Here is a 20,283-nt window from a genome sequence, read left to right as displayed (position 1 = left end):
ACCGAAGCAAACATTAAATCATTGCGGTATCTGTGCTCCAAAGGAGAAATGCAGGAGCTAGGGAGTTCTGACCTAGGCTAGGGCTGGAAGATTTCCCTGGAGCTAGGGAGTTCTGATCTAGGCTAGGGCTGGAAGAAGATTTCACTGGAGGTGGTGACCTTTGAGCAGAGTACTGGAAGATGAGGAGGAGTGCCAGTATCCCAGGCAAAAGTAACACCACGTGTGAAGGCAGGAGGGAACACAGAACATTTCAGAGACTGAAAGAGGCCAGAGGGACTGGGACAGAGACAGCCAGTGGCAAAGTAGTTCCAGATGAGGCTGGTGAGGCAAATGGAGCCGCTCATACAGGCCTTTAGTCTATGTTATGGCTCATGACATCTAATTAAATCATGATTTACCCACAGGCTTTAAGTGCTGCCAAAATGCCAATGACCTTGCTTACCTCTCCATAGTAGCAGCCTACCCTGCACGCCCTGGTCTTCTTCATGTGCAGGAGCCGTCATCATCCCTCTGACAACTACGAACCCGCTCCTTGACCTCTGAGCTCTTGGCCCATGGATCTCAAACTTTTTCAGGTGAATCAGAATCCTCTGGGGTACGTGATAAAGACACAGAGTCCCAGGCTTCTACCTTCCCCAGTTCTGATTCAGTCGATCCCAGGAAGAATCCATGAATCGGGATTTTGAATTAGCACATGCTTTGAGAAACAATGCCTTTTTTCTTTTAGCTTTTCACGTTTTTAATGTTTTTAAGTAAAACAAGCACACGGCTTAAAAAAAAAAAAATCCAAACAGTAAAGAGTGAACAGAAGGCTCCCTCCTGCCCCTGATCCCCAGCCTCCCGTTTCTCATTCCCAGAGGTGATCACTATCAGCAGTTCCTTGATTACTCTTCCAAAGACATTCTTCAGACACAGTCATACACATATGAACATATTTCCCCCTTATTTTAAATATAGATAGTAGCATACTATGCACACTCTTCTACACCTTGCTTTTTTCCCTTAATAATGCAGCTAGGAGAACATTCCTTTAGCAATCCACATAGATCTACCTCATTCTTTTAAAGAGTTGCCTAGGGGCTTCCCTGGTGGCACAGTGGTTAAGAATCCACCTGCCAATGCAGGGGTCACAGGTTCGAACCCTGGTCCGGGAAGATCCCACATGCCGCGGAGCAGCTAAGCCCGTGCACCACAACTACTGAGCCTGCGCTCTAGAGCTTGCGAGCCACAACTACTGAGCCCGCGTGCCACAACTACTGAAGCCCACGCGCCTAGAGCCCGTGCTCCGCAACAAGAGAAGCCACCACAAATGAGAAGCCCTCACACTGCAACGAAGAGTAGCCCCCACTTGCCTCAACTAGAGAAAGCCTGCACGCAGTAACGAAGACTCAATGCAGCCAAAAATAAATAAATAAAATAAATATATTTTAAAAAAAGAGTTGCCTAGATGTCATTTACTTTTACCAATTTTCTATCAATGGACATGAAGGATGTCCATTCTTGCTAATTCAAACAGTATTACAATAATTATCCTTGAAGATATGTCTTTTTGCACATGCAAAGTGCGTCTGTAGAACAAACTCTTAAAAGTAGAATTGGTGGGGGAATTCCCTGGCAGTGGTTAGGACTCCCTGTTTTCACTGCCAACGGCCCGGGTTCAATCCCTGGTCAGGGAACTAAGATCCCACGAGCCACCACGTGGTCAAAAAAAAAAGTAGAATTGGTGGGTCAAAGAGGGTAAGCATCACTACTGTATATAAAATAGATAACCAACAGGACCTAATGTGTAGCACAGGGAACTACACTCAACATCTTGTAATAACCTATAATGGAAAAGAATCTGAGAAAGTATATATATATAAAAGTATACGGTTGGCCAAAAGGGTCATTCGGGTTTTTCTGTAAGATGTTACGGAGGTCGTTCGGGTTTTTCCGCAAGATGTTACAGAACATCTTATGTAACATCTTACGGAAAAGCCCGAACAACCTTTTTGGCCAACCCAACATATAAATATAAAAGTATACAAGGACTTCCCTGGTGGTCCAGTGGTTAAGACTCCACGCTTCCACTGCAGGGGGCACGGGTTTGATCCCTGGTTGGGGAACTAAGATCCCACACAGTGTGGCCAAAAAAAAAAAAAAAGTATATATGTAAAAAAGTATATGTATATATTAAAAAGTATACATATAACTGAATCACTTTACTGTACACCTAAAACACAACATTATAAATCAACTATACTTCAATAAAAACTTTTTTAAAAAATGAGATTAAAAAAAGGGTGAGCGCCTTTTTGATTACGGCCAATCAAGCAGATGACATATGGTATCACCCTAGTTTTAATTTGCATCTCTTTGATCATGAGTGAGGATGAACCTGATTTACTGGGTTGATGTTGTTTTTCTTAAAGTACCCTGAGAACTCTTTATATAGTAAAGCAATTAACCCTTTGTCATTTATTTTGCTCATATTTTTCCCACTTTGTCTTCTGAATTTGTTCCTAGCTTTTTCTTCTTTTCTTTTTACTGAGGTAAAATTCATATAACATAAAGTTAACCATTTTATTTATTTTATTTATTTATTTTTGCTGCGTTGGGTCTTCGTTGCTATGTGCGGGCTTTCTCTAGTTGCGGCGAGCGGGGGCTACTCTTCATTGAGGTGCATGGGCTTCTCGTGGTGGCTTCTCTTGTTGCGGAGCACGGGCTCTAGGTGCACGGACTTCAGTAGTTGTGGCACATGGGCTCAGTAGTTGTGGCTTATGGGCTCTAGAGTGCAGGCTCCGTAGTTGTGGCACACGTGCTTAGTCGCTCCACGGCACGTGGAATCTTCCCGGACCAGGGATCAAACCCGTGTCCCCTGCATTGGCAGGCGGATTCTTAAGTACTGTGCCACCAGGAAAGTCCCAAGTTAACCATTTTAAAGTGTCAAATTGGGTGGCACTTAGTTCATGCACAATGTGTGTAACCATCACTTCTAGTTTCAAAGTATTTTGCTTCTGGTATTTTTAATAATTCATAATTTTTATATTTAATATGTAGTCAATTATAATCACTTTTTTTTAATGACTTCTTGGTTTTTTGTCACAAAGCTCTTGGCCCTTCTGTTTTCTCGCAATTTAACACTTCCTTTTCTTTCCAGGCTAAACTTCAGGATCATCACATCAACCACTATCTCATCAGCACCCTCAACTGTTCCTCCTTTCACAAAACCTGCTCTCAAACCCCACTCTTGGCTCTAACCACCACCCCGCCCTTAGTCCCCTCCAACACGGGGCTGCTGAGGCACTGTCAGAGAAAAATCACACAACCACATTTACTCATTCATCCAACAAATATTTTTAACGCATCCTAGGTGCCAACACCATGCTCGGTGCTGGGTATGGATTTGGGCCACTACAAACCTATGGCCTTTAACCTCAGCTGGGCCCTCAACCCCTGATAACCCCCTGTCCCCCTCCACGACCCTGGTCACCTCCTACTCCTGCTCCCATCCAACTCATTAATTTTCTAAACCTTCCTCACATTCAGAGTGACTTCTCCCGCTCTTCACAGAGATTAGGCTCTGAGGGATGAATGATTTTAATTCCCACCTCCTACCGACAAGCACCGACATCGACACCATTTCTCCTACACAACCAAGGTTAAGATGCCGCCTCCAGGTCGGAGCTAATCCCTCCACCTGTGCTCAGATCGCTCCCCCTCCCACCTCCTCTGAGACCTTGATTCATCAAACCGCCCCCATCTCTTCAAACTCTGCCTCTCTCTACTGGTTCTTCCTCCATGGTAAATAAACCCGTGCAAGTCTCTTCCGTTAAAGAAAGAAAGGGAGAGAGGAAGGAAGGCAGGGAGGGAAGGAGGGAAAAGGGAGGGATAAAGGAAGGAAGCCAAAGAAAACACTCCTCCACACTCAGGGCTCTTTCACAGTAAAGTCTATCTCCTCTCTCGCTTTTCATGTTTAATTTTTATTTCCAAAGTTGTATATCCACATAGTTGAAGGAGTCAGATACGACTACAAGGGCTATTACAAGAAAAAGTAAACTCCTTCCCCCTGCAATTTCCTTCTCCTCAGAGGCAATTACTTTCACCTCCGTTCGATGTTTCTTTTGGCATTTACCTCCATCTCTAAACAACATGCTTGTTTTGCTACTTCTTGATTTTTGTTTTAAGCATTGTCTACAGGCTTCCTGCCATGTAAGGTGAAGCCTGAGAGCCCTTTCGCCCCCCTGCCCCAACATGGGAAGCTCTCCCAAGGGAATTCTATCAATCGGGGTCAGATCAACATCCAGGATTTATTGCAAATGTTATCCATAGCTGCGTCATGTGGTCTATTATGATTACCTTTCTCTTCTTGCACAACTGTTTTCCCTGAATTACTATCATTTTTAAAATTTGCTTATTCTCTGATTTATCACTAATTCTGCTCTATACTTTCCTCCAAAAATCTATGTATCCTCTCAATTCATTCAAAACAAAACAGATGTTATCTCTTCCATCTCCTTGAAAAATCTCTCTCCAGGAGCCTTCTGACTTGGGTCTAACTCTAGTCACCTCTTGAGAAGGGTACTTGGAAGAGAAACTTGAGACCTTGTACATATCAAAATGTCCTTATTCTATCTTCGTTATTGATAGTTGGGCTGTTGTGAGAGTCTAGATATCCCCTAAAACCTATTCTGCCATGGTGCTAGAACAATAGCTAGCCCCCTAGGTAAGGACTGGATTTCCCAGAACCCCGGAGCTGGTAGGACCACATGACTGAGTTTTCTTCAAAGGAATGTGAGTAGAAATTATATGTGCCACTCCCTAGCCAGACCTCCGAGACAGGTGTGCCTCCTCCATATTTTCTCTTCTGCCTTCCTGCCAGCTGCAACCCACGGAGGGCAGCAACCCAGTTTTGACATTGCACACAGCAATGTCCCAGAGCAAAGCACCGTTTCTCAAAGTTTACTGTGCATACAGATCACCTGGAAGAGAAGAGCAGCGTTTCTCAAAGTATACTGTGTATACAGATCCCCTGGGATCTTCAAACACAGATACTGATGCAGTGGGTCTGTGGTGGGGCCTGAGATCCTGCATTTCTAAAAAGCATCTAGGTAATGCCAATGCTGCGGCCTGAAGACCATACTTTTGAACATAAGAGCCTAAAGGATGGCAGAGCTGCACTGCTTGCTAGCCTCGGTCTCGGTCTGATTTGTGGAGCACACTTAACTACCCACACCAAACTGTTTTCTGAGAAAAAGTTAAGTTCTATTTGGTTGAGCCACTGCATTTTTAGCCTTCACCCTACTACAGCTGGAGTACAGAACTCCACATTGGAAATCACTTTCCCCCAAAACGTTGAAGGCGCTGCCCCACTGGTGTGGAGTGTTAGTATTCAGAGGATCAAGGCCATTCTGATTGCTGATCCTTAGCATGTGGTCTATTTTCTCTCTGGAAGCTTCTGCAAGACCCTTTTCTGTGAGACTAGTGTTCTGATATTTCATGATGTGCCTTGATGCTGGGCACTTAATGGGCCCTTTTCATCTAGAAACACAAGTCCTTTCTTCCCTTTGTTTTCCCTGTTCTCAGAGAATTTAAGCCCGCTGGACTGATTCTCTAATTTTCTCACGTTGTCTTTCCTATATGCCATCTCCTTTCTTTTGCTTTACTTGCTGGGAGACTGCTTCAATTTCTCTTTCAACCCTTTTGCTCAATTTTTCATTCCTTCCCTCATGGTTTTATTTTTCAAGTGTGTTTTCTTGGATTCAATCCTTTATTATAGTATCTCTGACCCAAGCAAGTCAATATTTTTTTTTCCTTAAGTTTTACTCTATGTCATCAAAGTTGGGGTTTTTTTGGTTTGTTTGTTTGGGGTTTTTTTTTCTGTTTATTTTGGTCTCTGCCTTCCATGTTAGAAAGTTTCTGCAAACATCTAGAAATCTTTTGTCTTATGTCTGCTCATTTTAAGGGTGACATGCTAAGAAGCTGACTAGAAGATCTGCGGACACAGTTGGGACTTACCAACTGTGGGTTTCACTATGGCGTGATCCGGCTAACTGCTTTGTTGGAGAATCCCTGATGTTAATACCCTTAGATCTTTCCTCTGAATAGTCAAATTCCCCAGATGAGAGTCTTCCAGTCTCTGACCTGGAAGGTAAAAGCCTGGTTGCCAGAGTTCTAGAAACCACCACTCAGTAAATAAACTTTCACTCAATCTCTGTTTTAAATACAGTCATGCCCTGGTGCCCTCCATGCCAAAGACTCTCTGGTTTCCATCTCCAACCAAGAAACCTCCAGCAATCTGATGAGCTGGGGGTAAGCAGCTGCCAAGATATATGAGGATATAAAGGAGGAGATAGGGGGGGTCTAACTATTTCAAATAATCCTCCTAATTTTAGTACTACCTACAGCCCAGCTGTACTGTGATGCCACTGATTTAAGGGCAAATCAACTTGCTTCTAAGCCAATCAACTATATTTCAATAAAAAATTAAATTTAATTTAAAAAAAAAGTTGCTTCTAACTTTCTTCACTGCTGGCTTAATTCCCACTTCACTGCTAAATCAGTTACCACATACGCTTCTGTCTTGCAGTTTCTATTTAAAGTTTTGCTATTAACTCCTCTTTCTCCTTGACTCCTTTCTAAAATCCCCTTATTGCTATCTTCCTAGGATTTAGTAAAGGAGTGAAGTTAAACGCTAGATCCCTCAAGTTTAACTGAAAGTCTCCACTCGTTTGCTAACCCTGTGCAAACTGGCTTCATTCTCAATCTTCCATAAACTGTCAAGATTGATCTTTCCTAAAAGGTACAGCTGGTCAGAATACACTTGAAAATCCTTCAAAGGCTCCCAAATGCTTTCAAAATAAAGTCCAAATTCCTTAGCTTGCAAGCCATTTCCTGATCTGGCTCCCCACTCCAGTCTCCCCAGTCACACCTATCCACCACCACACTGCGTTCACTCCAGTCAAACTGAACCCCTTGCTGGACTTCCAATGTGTCAGCCCCCTCACACCACCATGCGCTTGCCTGTGCCTTTCCCTTTTCCACTCCAAGCTCTCATCCACCTGGTTAACCCTTCAGATTCAGTTCACGCAGCATTTCCTCCCAGAATCCTTTCTCTGTGTTCCCAGAGACACACCCTGGGCGTATCCCTAACGAAACATTTATCCCTCTATCACGTGAGAGTCCACCTCACTCACATTTGTATCCCCAGAGCCAACCACATTAACAGGCGATCAGAGAGGGAAAAGGCTGATAGGAGCCAGCTTCTCAGAATATACTGACAGTCCGTGTTTCAGGGCTCCCGTTCAGGGGGAATCGCTAGGGCGAATAAGGTCACACTCACCAAGTCCAGCTTTCCCCAGGCTCCGATAGGTGGCGGAGTGGGATAGGCAAACACAGGGTCCATGGCTGTCCAGTCTGTAAACACCCAGAGCTCCCACCATCATCACCTAGCACCCAGCAGACGCTCACTAAATTCTTGTAGAAGAAATTAAACACAGACCACAAGACAGTGTCGTGAAGGTGAACAGGTTTGAAGGGCGTGAATATTTCGATACTGCCTCTTACCACAGGTGGTCACGCGGTGGTGGCGCAGACCTGGGCATGCGCAGGAGACCCTGGGAGTTGTAGTTCACCAGATGAACCGAGAACGGCGAGACCGCGCTGAGCATCCCGGGAGCTGTAGTGTTAGCTAAGGGGCGCGCTCTGCGCGGGCGCAAACGGACAGCCATTTCCGGGCATTTTTCCGCAGCATTTCGCAAAAGGAGAGAATCCAGGAGTAGCGATGGCTACCTACAGCTTGGCGAACGAGCGACTACGCGCCCTGGAAGACATCGAACGGGAAATTGGAGCCATTCTTCAGAATGCAGGTTCGGGATACGACGACCAGAGGAAGAGCGGCAGCGAGAGCGAGAGCTAGACCGACCGTGCGCACATGCGCCGACCGGTGACTGGGAGTGGGGTTGGGAGGGATCCTAAGTGGGTGCAGGGGTGGGTGGGGCTGGCTCTGGGGCGCGGCTATACTGGCAGTCTCCGGATAGCCCCGCCCACTCTCCACCCCGGCAGGTACAGTGATCTTGGAACTTTCCAAGGAAAAAACCAATGAGCGGCTCCTAGACCGACAGGCAGCGGCCTTCACCGCGTCGGTGCAGCACGTGGAGGCGGAGCTGTCGGCTCAGATCCGCTATCTCACTCAGGTGGGTATGTGTGTGTGTGTGTGTGTGTGTTGGAACGTCCTACGCGCGTGTGTGTGTGTGTGTGTGTGTGTGTGTGTTTTGGACCATGCAACACGCCCACCCCAGCTCTCTGCCTTAGCCTTAGCCTTCAGGAGTCCCGGGCAGAGCTTTGGTCTCCGGAGCCAAGCAAGACCAGCCCTACCCAGCAGGCCTGTTGACCCTGGCAGGACCCCTCCCTTCCAGGGTAGGTTTCCTATGTCACTTGAGTTGCATCACATGAGCCACTGGATGGGGAAGTCCTGGGAGAGGGTGTGTGAACAATACGAAAGCCACAGGATATGCTCTTAGAAACTTGACCTGACCTCAAGGGTATGGAGCCCCAGATGGCTACCTCCTGAGGAAAGGAACAGGATTGAAAGGGTTCTGAGGTCATTATAACAGCAACTACCCTTTACTAAACTTTTACAGTGTGCCAGACACTCTGCATTATCTAATCCTATAACAACTCTAGGAAGTAGTTAGTTACTGTCATCCCCATTTTACAGATGAGGTTAACAGAAATTCAGCGATATGCCCTAGGTAATCCAGCTAACCACGTGGCACAGCAAATTCAGACGCAGGGAAGAAATGGGGCAAGAGACCTGATGCCTGGCTGGGGAGATGGGAAAGGGGAGGGGTGCTTCTTTGATCAATCTAAATGTCCTGTAGGTGGCCACAGGGCAGCCCCATGAGGGCTCCAGCTACTCTTCGAGGAAGGACTGTCAGATGGCCCTGAAGCGAGTGGACTATGCTCGTCTCAAGCTCAGTGAGGTGGCTCGAACCTGTGAGCAGATGCTGGAAAACTAGGCCAAGCAGGTGAAAAGCTTGGAAGGAGAGCTCCACCTACACCCCAGGACAGAACCTGGAGAGCATGGGCTGCCCCGTACATGCCCTGCTGGTCAGAAGCCATGAGGACAAAGGCACAAAAGGTGGGAATGGAGAACCTTAAAGACCAAGCCCATGCATGGCTGTGCCCTGGCTCCTCCTGCCATGCACTTCGCCGAGCGCTGACAAGCTCAGAACAGGAGACAGAGACTAAAGACGCCCAACCCACTTCCTCAGGTCCCTGCCCCAGGCTTCTGGCAGACTTGGACCAATGCAGACACATTTTTGTTCACTGGAAAAGATAAAATGAGAACTAAGGGTTTTGATAATAAAAACAATAACACTAAAAACAAGGAGCTCAGACTCTCATTGGGGCATATATGGGTGATGTAAGGGGTTGAGGAAGTAAAACCAGGCTGTATGGCAGCTGCTGAGGAGGGGGGGTGGGAAAGCGGGAGAGGGCTGAAGTTGGGGAGGAACACTGCTGTGGTGTGAAGAGACAAGTACAAGACACAAGGGACTTGGGACAAGGAGGTTGGCAGGGATTGGGGGATGCGCCGAGGGGGAAGGTGTCAGGTGGCCATCAGCAGAGAAGCTGAAGCCAGGAATCATGGTAAGGGGGCAAGGGCATGAGACCAATGTCTGCAGAAAGAAGAGTCAATAATTATAAAAATAAGTTTTAGTAGTTAAAAAAATCCACGTATAGAATTTGTACAAGATATCTAGTATAAGAGGTGATTTTACATTACAGCATAGAAAAAAAATAAACAAACGGAGGGAAGGTTTAAGAGAGGGCAGTGGCTGGTTAGTTGTGTATTAAACATTGACAAATATGTAGAGAGTGCCTACCATGTGCCAGGGATTGCTCTAGTATATTAACCGCATTTGATACTGAATAAATCATAATCTGCCCTCACAAGCTTCCATTCTTTAAGCATTGGCGTCTGCTGCCACACGCACATAATGAAGGTGCAAATCTGGAAAAGATAAAGAAATTGAGAGATGAGCTCTGAGATAAAGGGAAGTTGGGCGGGGGAGTGGGGGGCAAGGTGTGATAGCTTGAACTGGGGAATCAGATTCCAAAACATTGACTATAGATCAGGTACATAGTAGGTGCTCAGTAAAGATGTGTGAATTGAACGAATAGCTCCTACCTTCCTCCATCGCTTCATGTCCCACTCGTCTGCTCTAGCTGCAGTCTTGATGTTGCTCAAGCACTGCCTGGCTTTGAAGGCCATGCACTGGTCCCTCGGCCTATGGTGGCTTCCCTCCCTCCCCATTCTGTAGTCTGGCTGACTCTTCCCTCATCGCCTGTTGTCCATGGTGCAGGCAGCCTCCACATTTGCCAGCCTGAGAGCTACTGTGGGCAGGATCCCTGCCAAGGAGGCTCTGGATCCCTGGAGGAGGGGTTCAGAAGCCCAGTTTACCTGGAGGACACTGCAGTGACTGCTCCCTCCTCTTCTTGCACAGCATGTAGAGCAGGGCTCCAGTGAGGAGGAAAACGATGCCCAAGAGGGACAGCACCGGCACCATGGCTGATGTCCCAGCTGCAGGACCCACATTTTCTCCCAGCTGCTTCTGGTTCCCCATGGCCCCAGGCCTTGCCTCCAGACGGTGGCCCGAAGTGTAAGTGGTAGTCTCATTGGGGTGGATGAGGTTTTTGTCCAACGAAGGTGCTCTTTCTGGAGGGGTGGGCTGCTGGGAAGGCTGCAGGGTGGATGGCAGGTACTTCTGTGCAGGGGTGCCCGTGGCTGAAGGTGTCTTTTCTGTGGGCTCAGGAACCTGGGTGCTGCGGGGAGGTACATGTCCCTCGCGGGCCACACTCCTGGCGTGAGCACGTCCACATTCTGAAGAAGCAAGAAGTGAGGAATCAGGGCTATGAGGGGATAAGGTGAAGAACTAGATAGAGGGAAGGGTAGTGAGTGGGTCAAGGAGAACATCAAGGGAACAGCTAAATGCCAGGAAAGAAAGGCAGGGGCAGAGGGAAAACATGGGGAGATGGAAGTGAGCAAACCACAACATGGAGCCACTGGGGCGAGCATGCATTCTGAACTGGGAAGTCAGGAGACCTGGGTTGGAACCCGGGCTCTGCTACAAAGTAGCTGTGACCTTGCCCCTTGTCTCTTAACCTCTCTGGGATTCATTTCTTTCAGCTGTAAAGCAGGGATAATTTTAGTACTAAAGGCCAGAGTAGCCAGGAAGAGTAAATGAATAAGGTAGGTCTACGTAGCCAAAGGGCAGTAGGGGTACCACCAATGCTACAGAAGACAACTTTAGCTGGGACCTGGAAGAACACTTTGTGTCTTAATGGTTATGTATTTATTTTAGGAGAAAAATACAACCAGCATATCAAATTTGTGACTTCACAGATGTTCCTGCTTAGGACTAGTTGCCATTAAGTTTTTCAGAAGTGGCTGTGTACACTTAAGATTTATTCGTTTCATTGTTTGTAAATTTTACCTCAAAAGAAAAAAAAAAGGAACAATAAAATATAAAACCCTCCTTAATAATACACATGATGAAATGTCTGGGGATAAAGTATAGTCAACCCTGCAACTTACTTGGAAGTGCACCAAAAAATATTAGGCAGGTTGATGAGGAATAGAGGGATGGATAGACAGATGGGTGTGCAATAAAGCAAATATAGTTAAAATGCTGTAAACGCGATATTGTAAAATATAAAATATATTTGCTTTATTATGTACACATATAAAAATCAAATATTATAGAATCTAGGTGGTGGGTATATGGATGTTCACTGTACAAAGCTTTCAACTTTTATTTATGTCTTTAAATTTCCATAATAAATTACTGGAAAATAAAAATAGTGCCTTGATTTCAAGGAACACATTAAGTAAATGCACAGGTGATAGGATAAATTGGCAAAAATCCTGGAAGTGATGGTGAGTGATTTCTGGTAAACAGGGACTTAAGTGAAAGTACACGGAATAGGAATGTGAGGTGTCAAAGGGGAAAGAGCTGAGGCAAAGAAAAGTGTAAGGTGGAGGCGGCCGAGCCCTGGAGACAGAGCCTGGGGAGGAGGGAGAAAGCGCTCACCTTCACGATCAAAGCAGCGCATCAGTTCCTGGACCCACCGGTCACTGCTGCCTCCACACACACTTCCCAAGGGTAGCTGGAACCTGTAAGGACGGACGTGGTATCAGCTGCGTCTCCAATCTCCGCTCCCCTTCCCTCCCCACCTTTCCCAGCTCTTTCCTCGTTCCAAAGAAGTGAGGTCACTGCCAAGATTCAGCAGTTTCTGCTGGGACTGGGAAATTCCAGGCGGGACAGGGAAACTAAGGTGTGGAGAATTAGGGCAAACATAACCTAATGTTATGGGGACTATAGAGGGGACTAGGGGTCCTCCCAGAAGGAGCTCAAGTCTGACCAGAGAGGGTCCTGGAGGGTCCAGGAGGCTCTGCGCTCCCAGGGGTGGGTGAGATTACCTGACGTAGGAAGAGCAACGTTGATAGACTTTCAGGTATTTTCGGAGACGTCCCATGTATTGATCGTTAGGAGGGGAGTGGGAAGGAATTCTTTTATCACAGGGACAACTTCCAGCGATGCTACCTTCATTGCCATCGCCTGAGCGGGACCGAGGTGGTCAGCACAGGTTCCCCGGTTCAGGGGCTCACACAGCGGTAAACTTAGCCTCCAACCCACAGCCCCACTGCAGCCTCTCCCCTAGACCCGGGGATCTGGGCCCCTCCCACCCCCCGGGCTCAACTCACACATTACACTCCCCAAACACGTCCATAATCACACCTGGACCCTGGTGTTCCCCAGCCCGTCCCCAACCCCAGGCAGCTGGCCCTCCCCCTGCCCCGGCTGCCGTGGGGACCCTGGCTCCCCACTTATTCAACTCAACCCCGCGGCCCTCGTGTCCCCCACCCCCTTCCCCGGATTCGGGGATCTGGGCACCAGCCGGGCCCCTGACGAACCTGGAGGAGTGTGGCACGCTAGAAAGAGTAGGAGCAAGAGGAACCGGAGTTCCCAGCCCAGCATCATCTCGGGCCCGCCTCGCCCTGTCTGACTCCCAGACGTGCTCCGGAGTCTGACGTCCAGCCGGTTTCTCAATGGCTTTCGCTTCCTTCTCCCGCTACGCCCGAGATTCTGCGGGAGGCGGCGGCCGTCGGCACCAAGGCTCGGCCGAGGCTGGGCGCGAGGTGGCGGCGCCTCCCTCTGGGCGCCCTCACCGTCTCGAACTGATAAGTGCGGTCAGTACCGTTTTAACCGCGTGATCGCCGGCCTGGGGCGGCGGGGAAACTCCGGGAGGCGGAGCTCCTCCGCCCGCGCCCCCGCACCCAGCCCAGAGCCCAGTCGAGGGGGCAGCCAGGAATGTTTGAAGAAGGCGAAAGAAAGCGGAAGAAAGTTCAGGCTGCAGGGCCAGGCGCGGCGGGCGGGCACTGCCCACTAGGCTTATCCGGTTCGGCCCGGGGATGCCAGCCCCGCCCGCCCTCCGCAGGTCAGTCGGCTGGACCTCCTCCTTCGAGAGGCTTTCACTTTTCGGGCTCGGGTCCGGCGCACGGGGATCCAGTCACATGGCTGGAGTGACCGCGGCGGATGAGTCCGCGCGCCCAGCAGCGCAGACGCTGCCCTGAGCGCCTCTGCGCCGCGCAAGACACGGGGGGCGTGGCAACCCGAGGAGCCGGCGCGGGGCTCGGGCAGCCTGACGTCACGCCCCACCCCGAGGTATTTACCTTCGAAAAGTGGTGGCGGCTGCAGGTACCGGAGTAGCGGACCGGACGGGAGGGGCTAGGTGTACCGGGGCTCACCGCCAAACCTATTCAAGCCGAAGAGATGCCCTAGCTCCTGTCCCCCTCCTCCCACACCCCACAGACGGATCCAAAACTTCCCTCCTCACCACACCCTTGCCCATAGGATTAGCGCTCTCCCACTTCTATCCTCAACTCAGACCCTACCTTTGAGGGTTTGAGCCTCAAATTTTGAGCCCCAAAGACCACCTCCCTCCCGACTACCCATCCTTAACCCTAATCACCCACTTTCAAGTCTGGACCCCATTCTCACCCTGAATTCCCATCCTCAGCCCTGAAAACTCCTTTCTCGCTCCTAACACTCATCCATAGATTCCACCCTAAGTGACCCTCAGACCCACACTCTCCCCCATTTTATGACCCAGCCCCAAACTCTCCCGAGTACCTCTCTCTCACCATATATCCCTCCCTCTGCTCAGTCTGGGCCCAGGCCTTGTGCCCCTGAAGACATGGAGTTTGTGTCTGGATACCGGGATGAGTTCCTGGATTTCGCTGCCCTCCTCTTTGGCTGGTTCCGCAAGTTCGTGGCGGAGCGCGGGGCCGTGGGGACCCGCCTTGAGGGCTGCTGGCGGGAGCTGGAGGCTCAGATCAGGAGGCTGCCCCAGGACCGCGCCCTTTGGGTGCTCCACGTCCTGCCCAACCGTAGCGTGGGCATCAGCCTGGGGCAAGGGGCAGAGCCAGGCCCTGTACCAGGCCTGGGGGCTGCCCGGCTCCTGGGAGACGAGCCCCCACTCCACCTGCGGGACCTAAGCCCCTATGTCAGCTTTGTCAGCCTGGAGGAAGGGGAGGAGGAGGAGGAGGAAGAGGAAGAAGGAGAGAATGGAGAGGAGGAGGATGCAGGCACCGAGAAAGTAGAAACAGAGGAGGATGGGGAGCCAGCCCCTACCAGCAGGGACTCCCCACAGGAAGCAAACCCCCCAGGGGAGGCAGAGGAGACCGAGCAGGAGGCAGGAGGTCGCAAGGTTGGCTGCCAAGAGGACAGGGCGGAGGACGAACCAGGGCCTGAGAGGAGGAAGGGACAGAGAAGTGGTAAGAACCCAGGGCTGGCCCTGCCCTGCCCCCGCCCAGGCATACTCCCCTTCAAAGCCCTCCTCTGCCCCTCAGAATCCAGTTAGGAGTCACAAATGGGTGGCCCTCAGGCCAATCTGGCCTAAAAAGGTGTCTTCATTGATCCACAATGTTCTTTGTTTTTTAAATTTGAGCCAACATTTAAACATTAAAAGAAAAAAATTCCAGAAGTCTGGAGTTACCCCTTCTCAAGAAAAATGTAAAGTTCCCACAGCAGGCCCACGTTTCCACCTGGCAGCAAATGCTGGTTTTGTGTAGCCGCAGTCCCCTTCCGATGAGGCATGCCCTCTCTACCTAGTCCCCTTCGCTCAGTCTCCTAGTCCCCGTGGGCATTTGGTTTGGTATCCCTGTCCCTGACAGTCTTTGCCCCCCCGCCCCCGACTTTTCCCTTTTTCCCCAGAGGCGGCCCCCCTGCACCTTTCCTGCATCCTACTGGTGACGGATGAACATGGCACCATCTTGGGCATTGACCTGCTGATGGATGGAGGGCAGGGGAGTGCAGGCAGGGGCTCAGGGACACAGAACCTGGCTCCTCGGGCCTATGCTCTCCTCTGCCACAGCATGGCCTGCCCCATGGGCTCTGGAGACCCCCGAAAGCCCCGAAAGCTTACTGTAGGAGACGCCCAGCTGCATCGGTACAGAAACCTGGTAGAGGGTGGGGAAGCCTGGGGCCCTGGGCTCCTGAGTCCCCCAGCCTGATGCCATCTCCACCCCCATTCAGGGAGCTGGAGAATCTGGTCCCAAGGCTGAGAGTGAAGCTAGCCAAGACCCCGATGCGGACATGGGGTCCCCGGCCCGGCTTCACCTTTGCCTCCCTTCGGGCTCGAACCTGCCATGTTTGTCACAGGCATAGCTTTGAAGTGAAGCTAACCCCCTGGTGAGCAGCCTGCAGAGATGGAGCGAGCGGAAGGAAGACCCCAACAGTCAGGCAAACAGAGAGGAAGCAGGCTGGTGCGGGGCCCTGCAGACAGACAGAGTGAGGGACAGGGAAACAAGAAGATGACACACACAAAAAAGCTGTTATAGGCAGAGAGAGTACAAACAGACTGAGTGCGTACGGGCAGCCGCAGGACAGATGGACAGCAGACAGGGGACCTACATACACTAACACTGAGTGCCCACCCCCCCCACCCCCTGTGACCCCAGCCCCCAGTGTGGCGCTGTCTTGTACTGCGGAGAGGCTTGTCTCCGGGCTGACTGGAAGCGATGCCCAGATGATGTGAGCCACCGATTTTGGTGCCCAAGGCTTGCAGCCTTCATGGAGCGGGCCGGAGAACTGGCAACTCTGCCTTTTACCTACACCGCAGGTACCCTAAGGAGGTCAGGATGGGTGGGGGAAAGTGGGACCCGGTCTTTGGAACTGGGGCCCCAGGTGCCTGGGAACAGGGTCCTGGGCTTGAAGGCTAAGTGCCTGGGGCTGGAATCTAGATCCCTGGAATAACAGCTGGGTGCTGGGTATTTGGGGCTGGGGGCTAGACCCCTGGGGCTGGACACAGCATCTCTGGAGCTGAGGACTAAGTGCCTTGGTCCCTGAGAGAACTTATGGGATTCGGGAGTAGGGACTCAAATACTTGCTTCGCAGCTTCACCACTAACTGGTGACCTGAAACAAATCGCTTTACTTCTTAGAGCTATTTCCTCACCTGTGAAGTGGGCAGACTAACAAATGTTAAAACCCATGGAATTGTTATATGGGTTCTGTGGGCTACGCTGTAGACACTCAGAAATGTTAATAGTTCTCTGTCTGACTAGAACCAGACTCAGACTCAGGGTCCTGGGGAGAGACTGAGGAGAGCCAAAGTCTGGAATCCTGGCCACCAGGCCCTCAACCCCTCCCCTCATCCTTCTCCAGAGGTGACCAGTGAAACCTTTAACAAGGAGGCCTTCCTGGCCTCACGAGGCCTCACTCGTGGCTACTGGACCCAGTTCAGCATGCTGATTCCAGGCCCTGGCACCCCCGGGCACCCAAGGGGCAGCACGCCATCCCTCAGCGTTCTTCTCAATGGTGCGTGGGGCCTCTCTCCAGGCATAAGTCCCTCAGACTAGAGGGAAGGACGGGAGAGCAAAGAGTTGTCCGGATCCTAGATAACCCCTCCACATACACACCAAACCTCACCACCACCACCAGGGCATTTCATGCCTCTCCCCAACCCTCAGAAAAGTCACCCCTGCCCAGCCCATCCAGAAGCCCCATCCCTAGGCAGCTCCCCATTCCTCCTGCTGCAGCTCCAGGCCCTCTCTCAGGGAACACAGCTCCTTTGGAAGAAGGAAGAGGCCAGGTGGGGACCTCCCTGACACCAGGCTCCTCTTCTTTCATCCTCTCAGGAGATCCCTACCAGCTTCTTCAGGGGCATGGGCCTGCTCTGATGCCTCCTGTGCCCCCACATCCACCCAGGGGCCTCTTTGGTGAGCTGGAGGGGCCCTGAGGGAGCTAGGGGTAGGGACGGGGCCTGGAGGGCCAGCAGTCTCGGTGGCTGAGAAAAGGGGCTATTAGACAGGAGAGGTGGGGGTCCAGGCCTGGGGCAAGGTCCCCGGTAACCTACTCTCCCCAGGCTCGTGGCAGGATTACTACACATGGCGGGGCCTCAGCTTGGACTCCCCCATGGCTGTGCTTCTCACCTACCCGCTGACTGTGTACTACGTCATCACCCATCTGGTGCCCCAGTCCTGTAAGGAGGGCGGAGGCGGGGGGAGGAGTGCGTGGAGCAGGGGGGCCAGGGGGATGGGAGGGGAGGAGGAGACCGTATTCTTAAATGGCTAGCTTATCACCCAGTCCCTGAGCTCAACATCCAGAACAAACAGTCACTGAAAATCCATGTGGTGGAGGCTGGGAAGGAGTTCGACCTCATCATGGTGTTTTGGGTAAGTCCCTCCAGGCCTGAGGGCTGGGCATTTGGGTGTGGAGGTGGACACAGGGTGGGACCCAGATCTGTCCTCTTTGCCCTTTAGGAGCTCTTGGTCTTGCTCCCCCACGTGGCCCTGGAGCTGCAGTTTGTGGGTGACAGCCTGCCCCCTGAGAGTGACCAGCAGCATTTTACCCTGCAGAGGGTGAGGGCTGAGGGGGGCCCTGCTCTTTAGCCCTAACCCTCCTGCTGTCCTCCTGGCTGGGCTCTGCCTTTCCGATCCCTGCCTCCTCTCCCCTGTCTTACCTGATGCATCTTCCAGTACCGTAACTTCCACCGGCTTCTCCACCCCACTCCAAACTCCCCAGGATGACCTCGAAGTGTCTGTCCGTCCTGGTTCCGGGGTATCAGCACGGCTCAGCTCTGGGACTAAGGAGAAGGGGGGCCGCAGGGACCTGCAGATCAAGGTGTCTGCACGGCCCTACCACCTGCTCCAGGGGCCCAAGCCTGACTTGGTTATCGGTAAGCGCCTGGGGTAGGAGCATGGGGGAGGTGGGAGGAGGCCATGGGAGCCAGCTTCTCCCTGCTCTCCTTCCCTCCGCAGGATTTAACTCTGGCTTTGGTCTAAAGGACACTTGGCTGAGCTCGCTGCCCCGGTTACAGGTGGGGGATGGGACAAAAGGGACCTTCTCTCACCTCCTGCCCGGTCCCTCCTCCTTTTCTGAAAGTCTCTTCTTCCCCATCATCTGCTCTACAGACCTGGGGTGCGCCAGCGGGTCCTCCTACCCCCCTCTGTGCCTGCCTCGTGCCTCCCCCCATCCCGGTCCGTCTGGGTCCTCGGGAGGTATGTGGGGTTGGAAGCCTTTCTGAGAGTGTCTGAGGCCCCGCCCCCACCCCAGTCCCTCCGAGTGCCGGCCTTCTTCACCGAGAGCAGCGAGTACGGCTGTGTGATGGACGACCAGACCATGGCGGTGGCCACGGGAGGGGGCACCAGCCCTCCACAGTCCAACCCTTTCCGCTCCCCCTTTCGCCTCAGAGCGGCGGACAACTGTATGCCCTGGTAAGGCCTTCTTACTCTCTGGCCGCGCATCCTGAAAGGCCCACCTCTACCCTCGTCTCTGCGGTCCTGGGACCCTCCTGGCCCAGCCCTACACCCTGCTTTCGCCGCCCGCACTCCCACCACCCCCACTGGAGGGTCTCGACAACGCCCACACACCCCTCTTTAGATGCAGCTCACAAAAATCTCTCCAACTCCTCGTTTCCCAGCCTCCCCCCACCCAACCCCTCTGCAAAAAAAAGCCAGGTTACGCTCGGGCTGGCAGAGCCCTAAGTTTAGCCCCACCCCCTGAAACTCGGAGCCCACAAACTCCGCCCCTTGGGAAAATCCCGGCCTCTTGGCCCCGCCCCTGACGGCGCCACGCCCCCCCTCAGGTACTGCAACGCCTTCATCTTCCACCTGATCTACAAGCCTCCGCAAGGGAGCTGGGCGCGCCCTGCGCCAGGGCCCGCGCCCCCCGCCCCAACTCCTACCGCTCCTCCCGCCCCCGCCCGTAGGCGCCGAGGAGAAAAGAAACCTGGGCGGGGGGCCCGCCGGCGGAGGTGAGGGCGGAGAGGTAGCAGTCCACCCCCTCCCCTAACACGCCTCTGAAAGGAACACGAAACAGGCGAGGCCGAGGGGGAGGCCGGTTGGCGGAACACGAAAAGGTAAATAAAGTTACTTGTTTGAAACCACTGAGTCAAACGCTCATAACTGGGTCCTTAAATGGAAAGAGGATTAAAGGATTTACGGATGACATTTTCTTCCATCTTTCTTCAGTTCCTCGACAGCTGTCCCCTCTCTTACTTGGGATTCTGACCCTCCTGGGTAATCCCAAACTTCTTCTAATGTGTGTGTTGATAAGGCATTTTCCGGCCCCAGTAACAGGGAGGGACCGGATCCGAGTCAAGCAAGACCAAGAAACAGAAAGTGGCTTCTCTCTGGGGGGGAGAGGGGGCGGGGGCAGGGGAGGCATGCAACCTCCTAGGGGCACTCACAACCTTGGTTTAGAGTCAGTGAAAGACCCCAGCCACCCAACTGTCCAAGTTAGAAACTTCATGGCCATCCTTGACTCCACCTTCTCTCATCCTTCACGTCCCATAAAGAACCAGCTCCAGCTGAGTCAGGCTGCTGGTCACTCAACATCCAGCAGTTTAGGTCCAGTCCCACTGCAAATGCCACCATATCTCGTGTTCCTTCCAAAACAGACATTCGAAACATTACTCTCTGCTTAAATCCCTTCAATGACTTTCCTCTACTTTTAAAGTCCCCGTGAGTGTGGGCCGGGCTTAATGACTCTTATCACAAAGTATAGAAAGGGAAAAATAGTGGAGAAACCTGGCAGACACCACCTGCACCAAGTGACTAGGTTTACAAGAAATAAGAAGTCATGTTGACGTTATGCTCCCTGACATGATGCAATAAGGCCGCATCCCCTCTGTAGTATTCTTCCCCCAAATCCATAACTTTAGACTAATCATGAGAACACACCAGACAAAACCAAACTGTGGGACAGTCTACAAAACCCCTGACTGCTATTCTTCA

The 20,283-nt window shown here is 51.6% G+C and overlaps 4 protein-coding genes and 1 long non-coding RNA gene across 10 annotated transcripts in view; 2 read left to right on the top strand and 3 right to left on the bottom strand.

Annotated features, from left to right (window-relative positions):
- Positions 1-7,534, bottom strand: part of PELP1 (proline, glutamate and leucine rich protein 1) — a 44,982-nt gene extending 37,448 nt beyond the window's left edge. Inside the window, exon 1 of the mRNA XM_082440447.1 lies at positions 7,322-7,534. Coding sequence (XP_082296573.1) covers positions 7,322-7,384 — 63 coding nt within the window. The 5' untranslated portion in view covers positions 7,385-7,534. The remainder of the gene's footprint in view (positions 1-7,321) is intronic.
- A 53-nt stretch (positions 7,535-7,587) lies between these two features.
- On the top strand, positions 7,588-9,370 carry MED11 (mediator complex subunit 11). Its single transcript, XM_082440507.1, has 3 exons — positions 7,588-7,847; positions 8,044-8,174; positions 8,862-9,370. The coding sequence occupies exons 1-3, from the start codon at positions 7,763-7,765 to the stop codon at positions 8,997-8,999; spliced, it is 354 nt and encodes a 117-aa protein (XP_082296633.1). The 5' UTR covers positions 7,588-7,762; the 3' UTR covers positions 9,000-9,370.
- Positions 9,371-9,681: 311 nt separating this feature from the next.
- CXCL16 (C-X-C motif chemokine ligand 16) lies at positions 9,682-13,802 on the bottom strand. 2 transcript variants are annotated; one of them, XM_082440497.1, is made up of 6 exons: positions 13,718-13,802; positions 12,959-13,116; positions 12,464-12,602; positions 12,075-12,157; positions 10,445-10,864; positions 9,682-9,994 (listed from the first exon to the last, which is right to left on the bottom strand). In XM_082440497.1, the coding sequence occupies exons 2-6, from the start codon at positions 13,023-13,025 to the stop codon at positions 9,948-9,950; spliced, it is 756 nt and encodes a 251-aa protein (XP_082296623.1). In that variant the 5' UTR covers positions 13,026-13,116; positions 13,718-13,802; the 3' UTR covers positions 9,682-9,947. The 2 variants fall into 2 exon arrangements, with proteins under 2 accessions (XP_082296623.1, XP_082296622.1); XM_082440496.1 differs by lacking the exon at positions 13,718-13,802 and having other exon boundaries at positions 12,959-13,691.
- On the top strand, positions 13,796-19,430 carry ZMYND15 (zinc finger MYND-type containing 15). Of its 4 annotated transcripts, none has more exons than XM_082440454.1 (13): positions 13,796-14,821; positions 15,261-15,495; positions 15,582-15,737; positions 16,007-16,167; positions 16,712-16,864; positions 17,185-17,265; positions 17,412-17,528; positions 17,633-17,721; positions 17,809-17,907; positions 18,071-18,224; positions 18,307-18,365; positions 18,602-18,762; positions 19,134-19,430. In XM_082440454.1, the coding sequence occupies exons 1-13, from the start codon at positions 14,149-14,151 to the stop codon at positions 19,303-19,305; spliced, it is 2,310 nt and encodes a 769-aa protein (XP_082296580.1). In that variant the 5' UTR covers positions 13,796-14,148; the 3' UTR covers positions 19,306-19,430. The 4 variants fall into 4 exon arrangements, with proteins under 4 accessions (XP_082296580.1, XP_082296579.1, XP_082296581.1 ...); XM_082440453.1 differs by having other exon boundaries at positions 17,621-17,721; XM_082440455.1 differs by lacking the exon at positions 17,412-17,528.
- LOC309649900 overlaps positions 14,337-20,283 on the bottom strand; it is a 33,760-nt gene continuing 27,813 nt past the window's right edge. The window contains exons 5-6 of one of the 2 annotated variants that reach the window (XR_014257351.1): positions 18,009-18,131; positions 14,337-14,424 (exon numbers count right to left, since the gene is read on the bottom strand). This is a non-coding gene — a long non-coding RNA (uncharacterized lncRNA). Of the gene's footprint in view, positions 14,425-14,710; positions 14,795-18,008; positions 18,132-20,283 lie in introns of those variants that run through there. The other variant, XR_014257352.1, reaches the window with a different exon arrangement.

The sequence above is a fragment of the Balaenoptera physalus genome (genome assembly GCF_965194825.1).
Source record: "Balaenoptera physalus genome assembly, chromosome: 20".
Taxonomy (NCBI): domain Eukaryota; kingdom Metazoa; phylum Chordata; class Mammalia; order Artiodactyla; family Balaenopteridae; genus Balaenoptera; species Balaenoptera physalus.
Note: the sequence above shows the minus strand (reverse complement) of the source record. Positions and strands in the feature narration are given on the sequence as shown.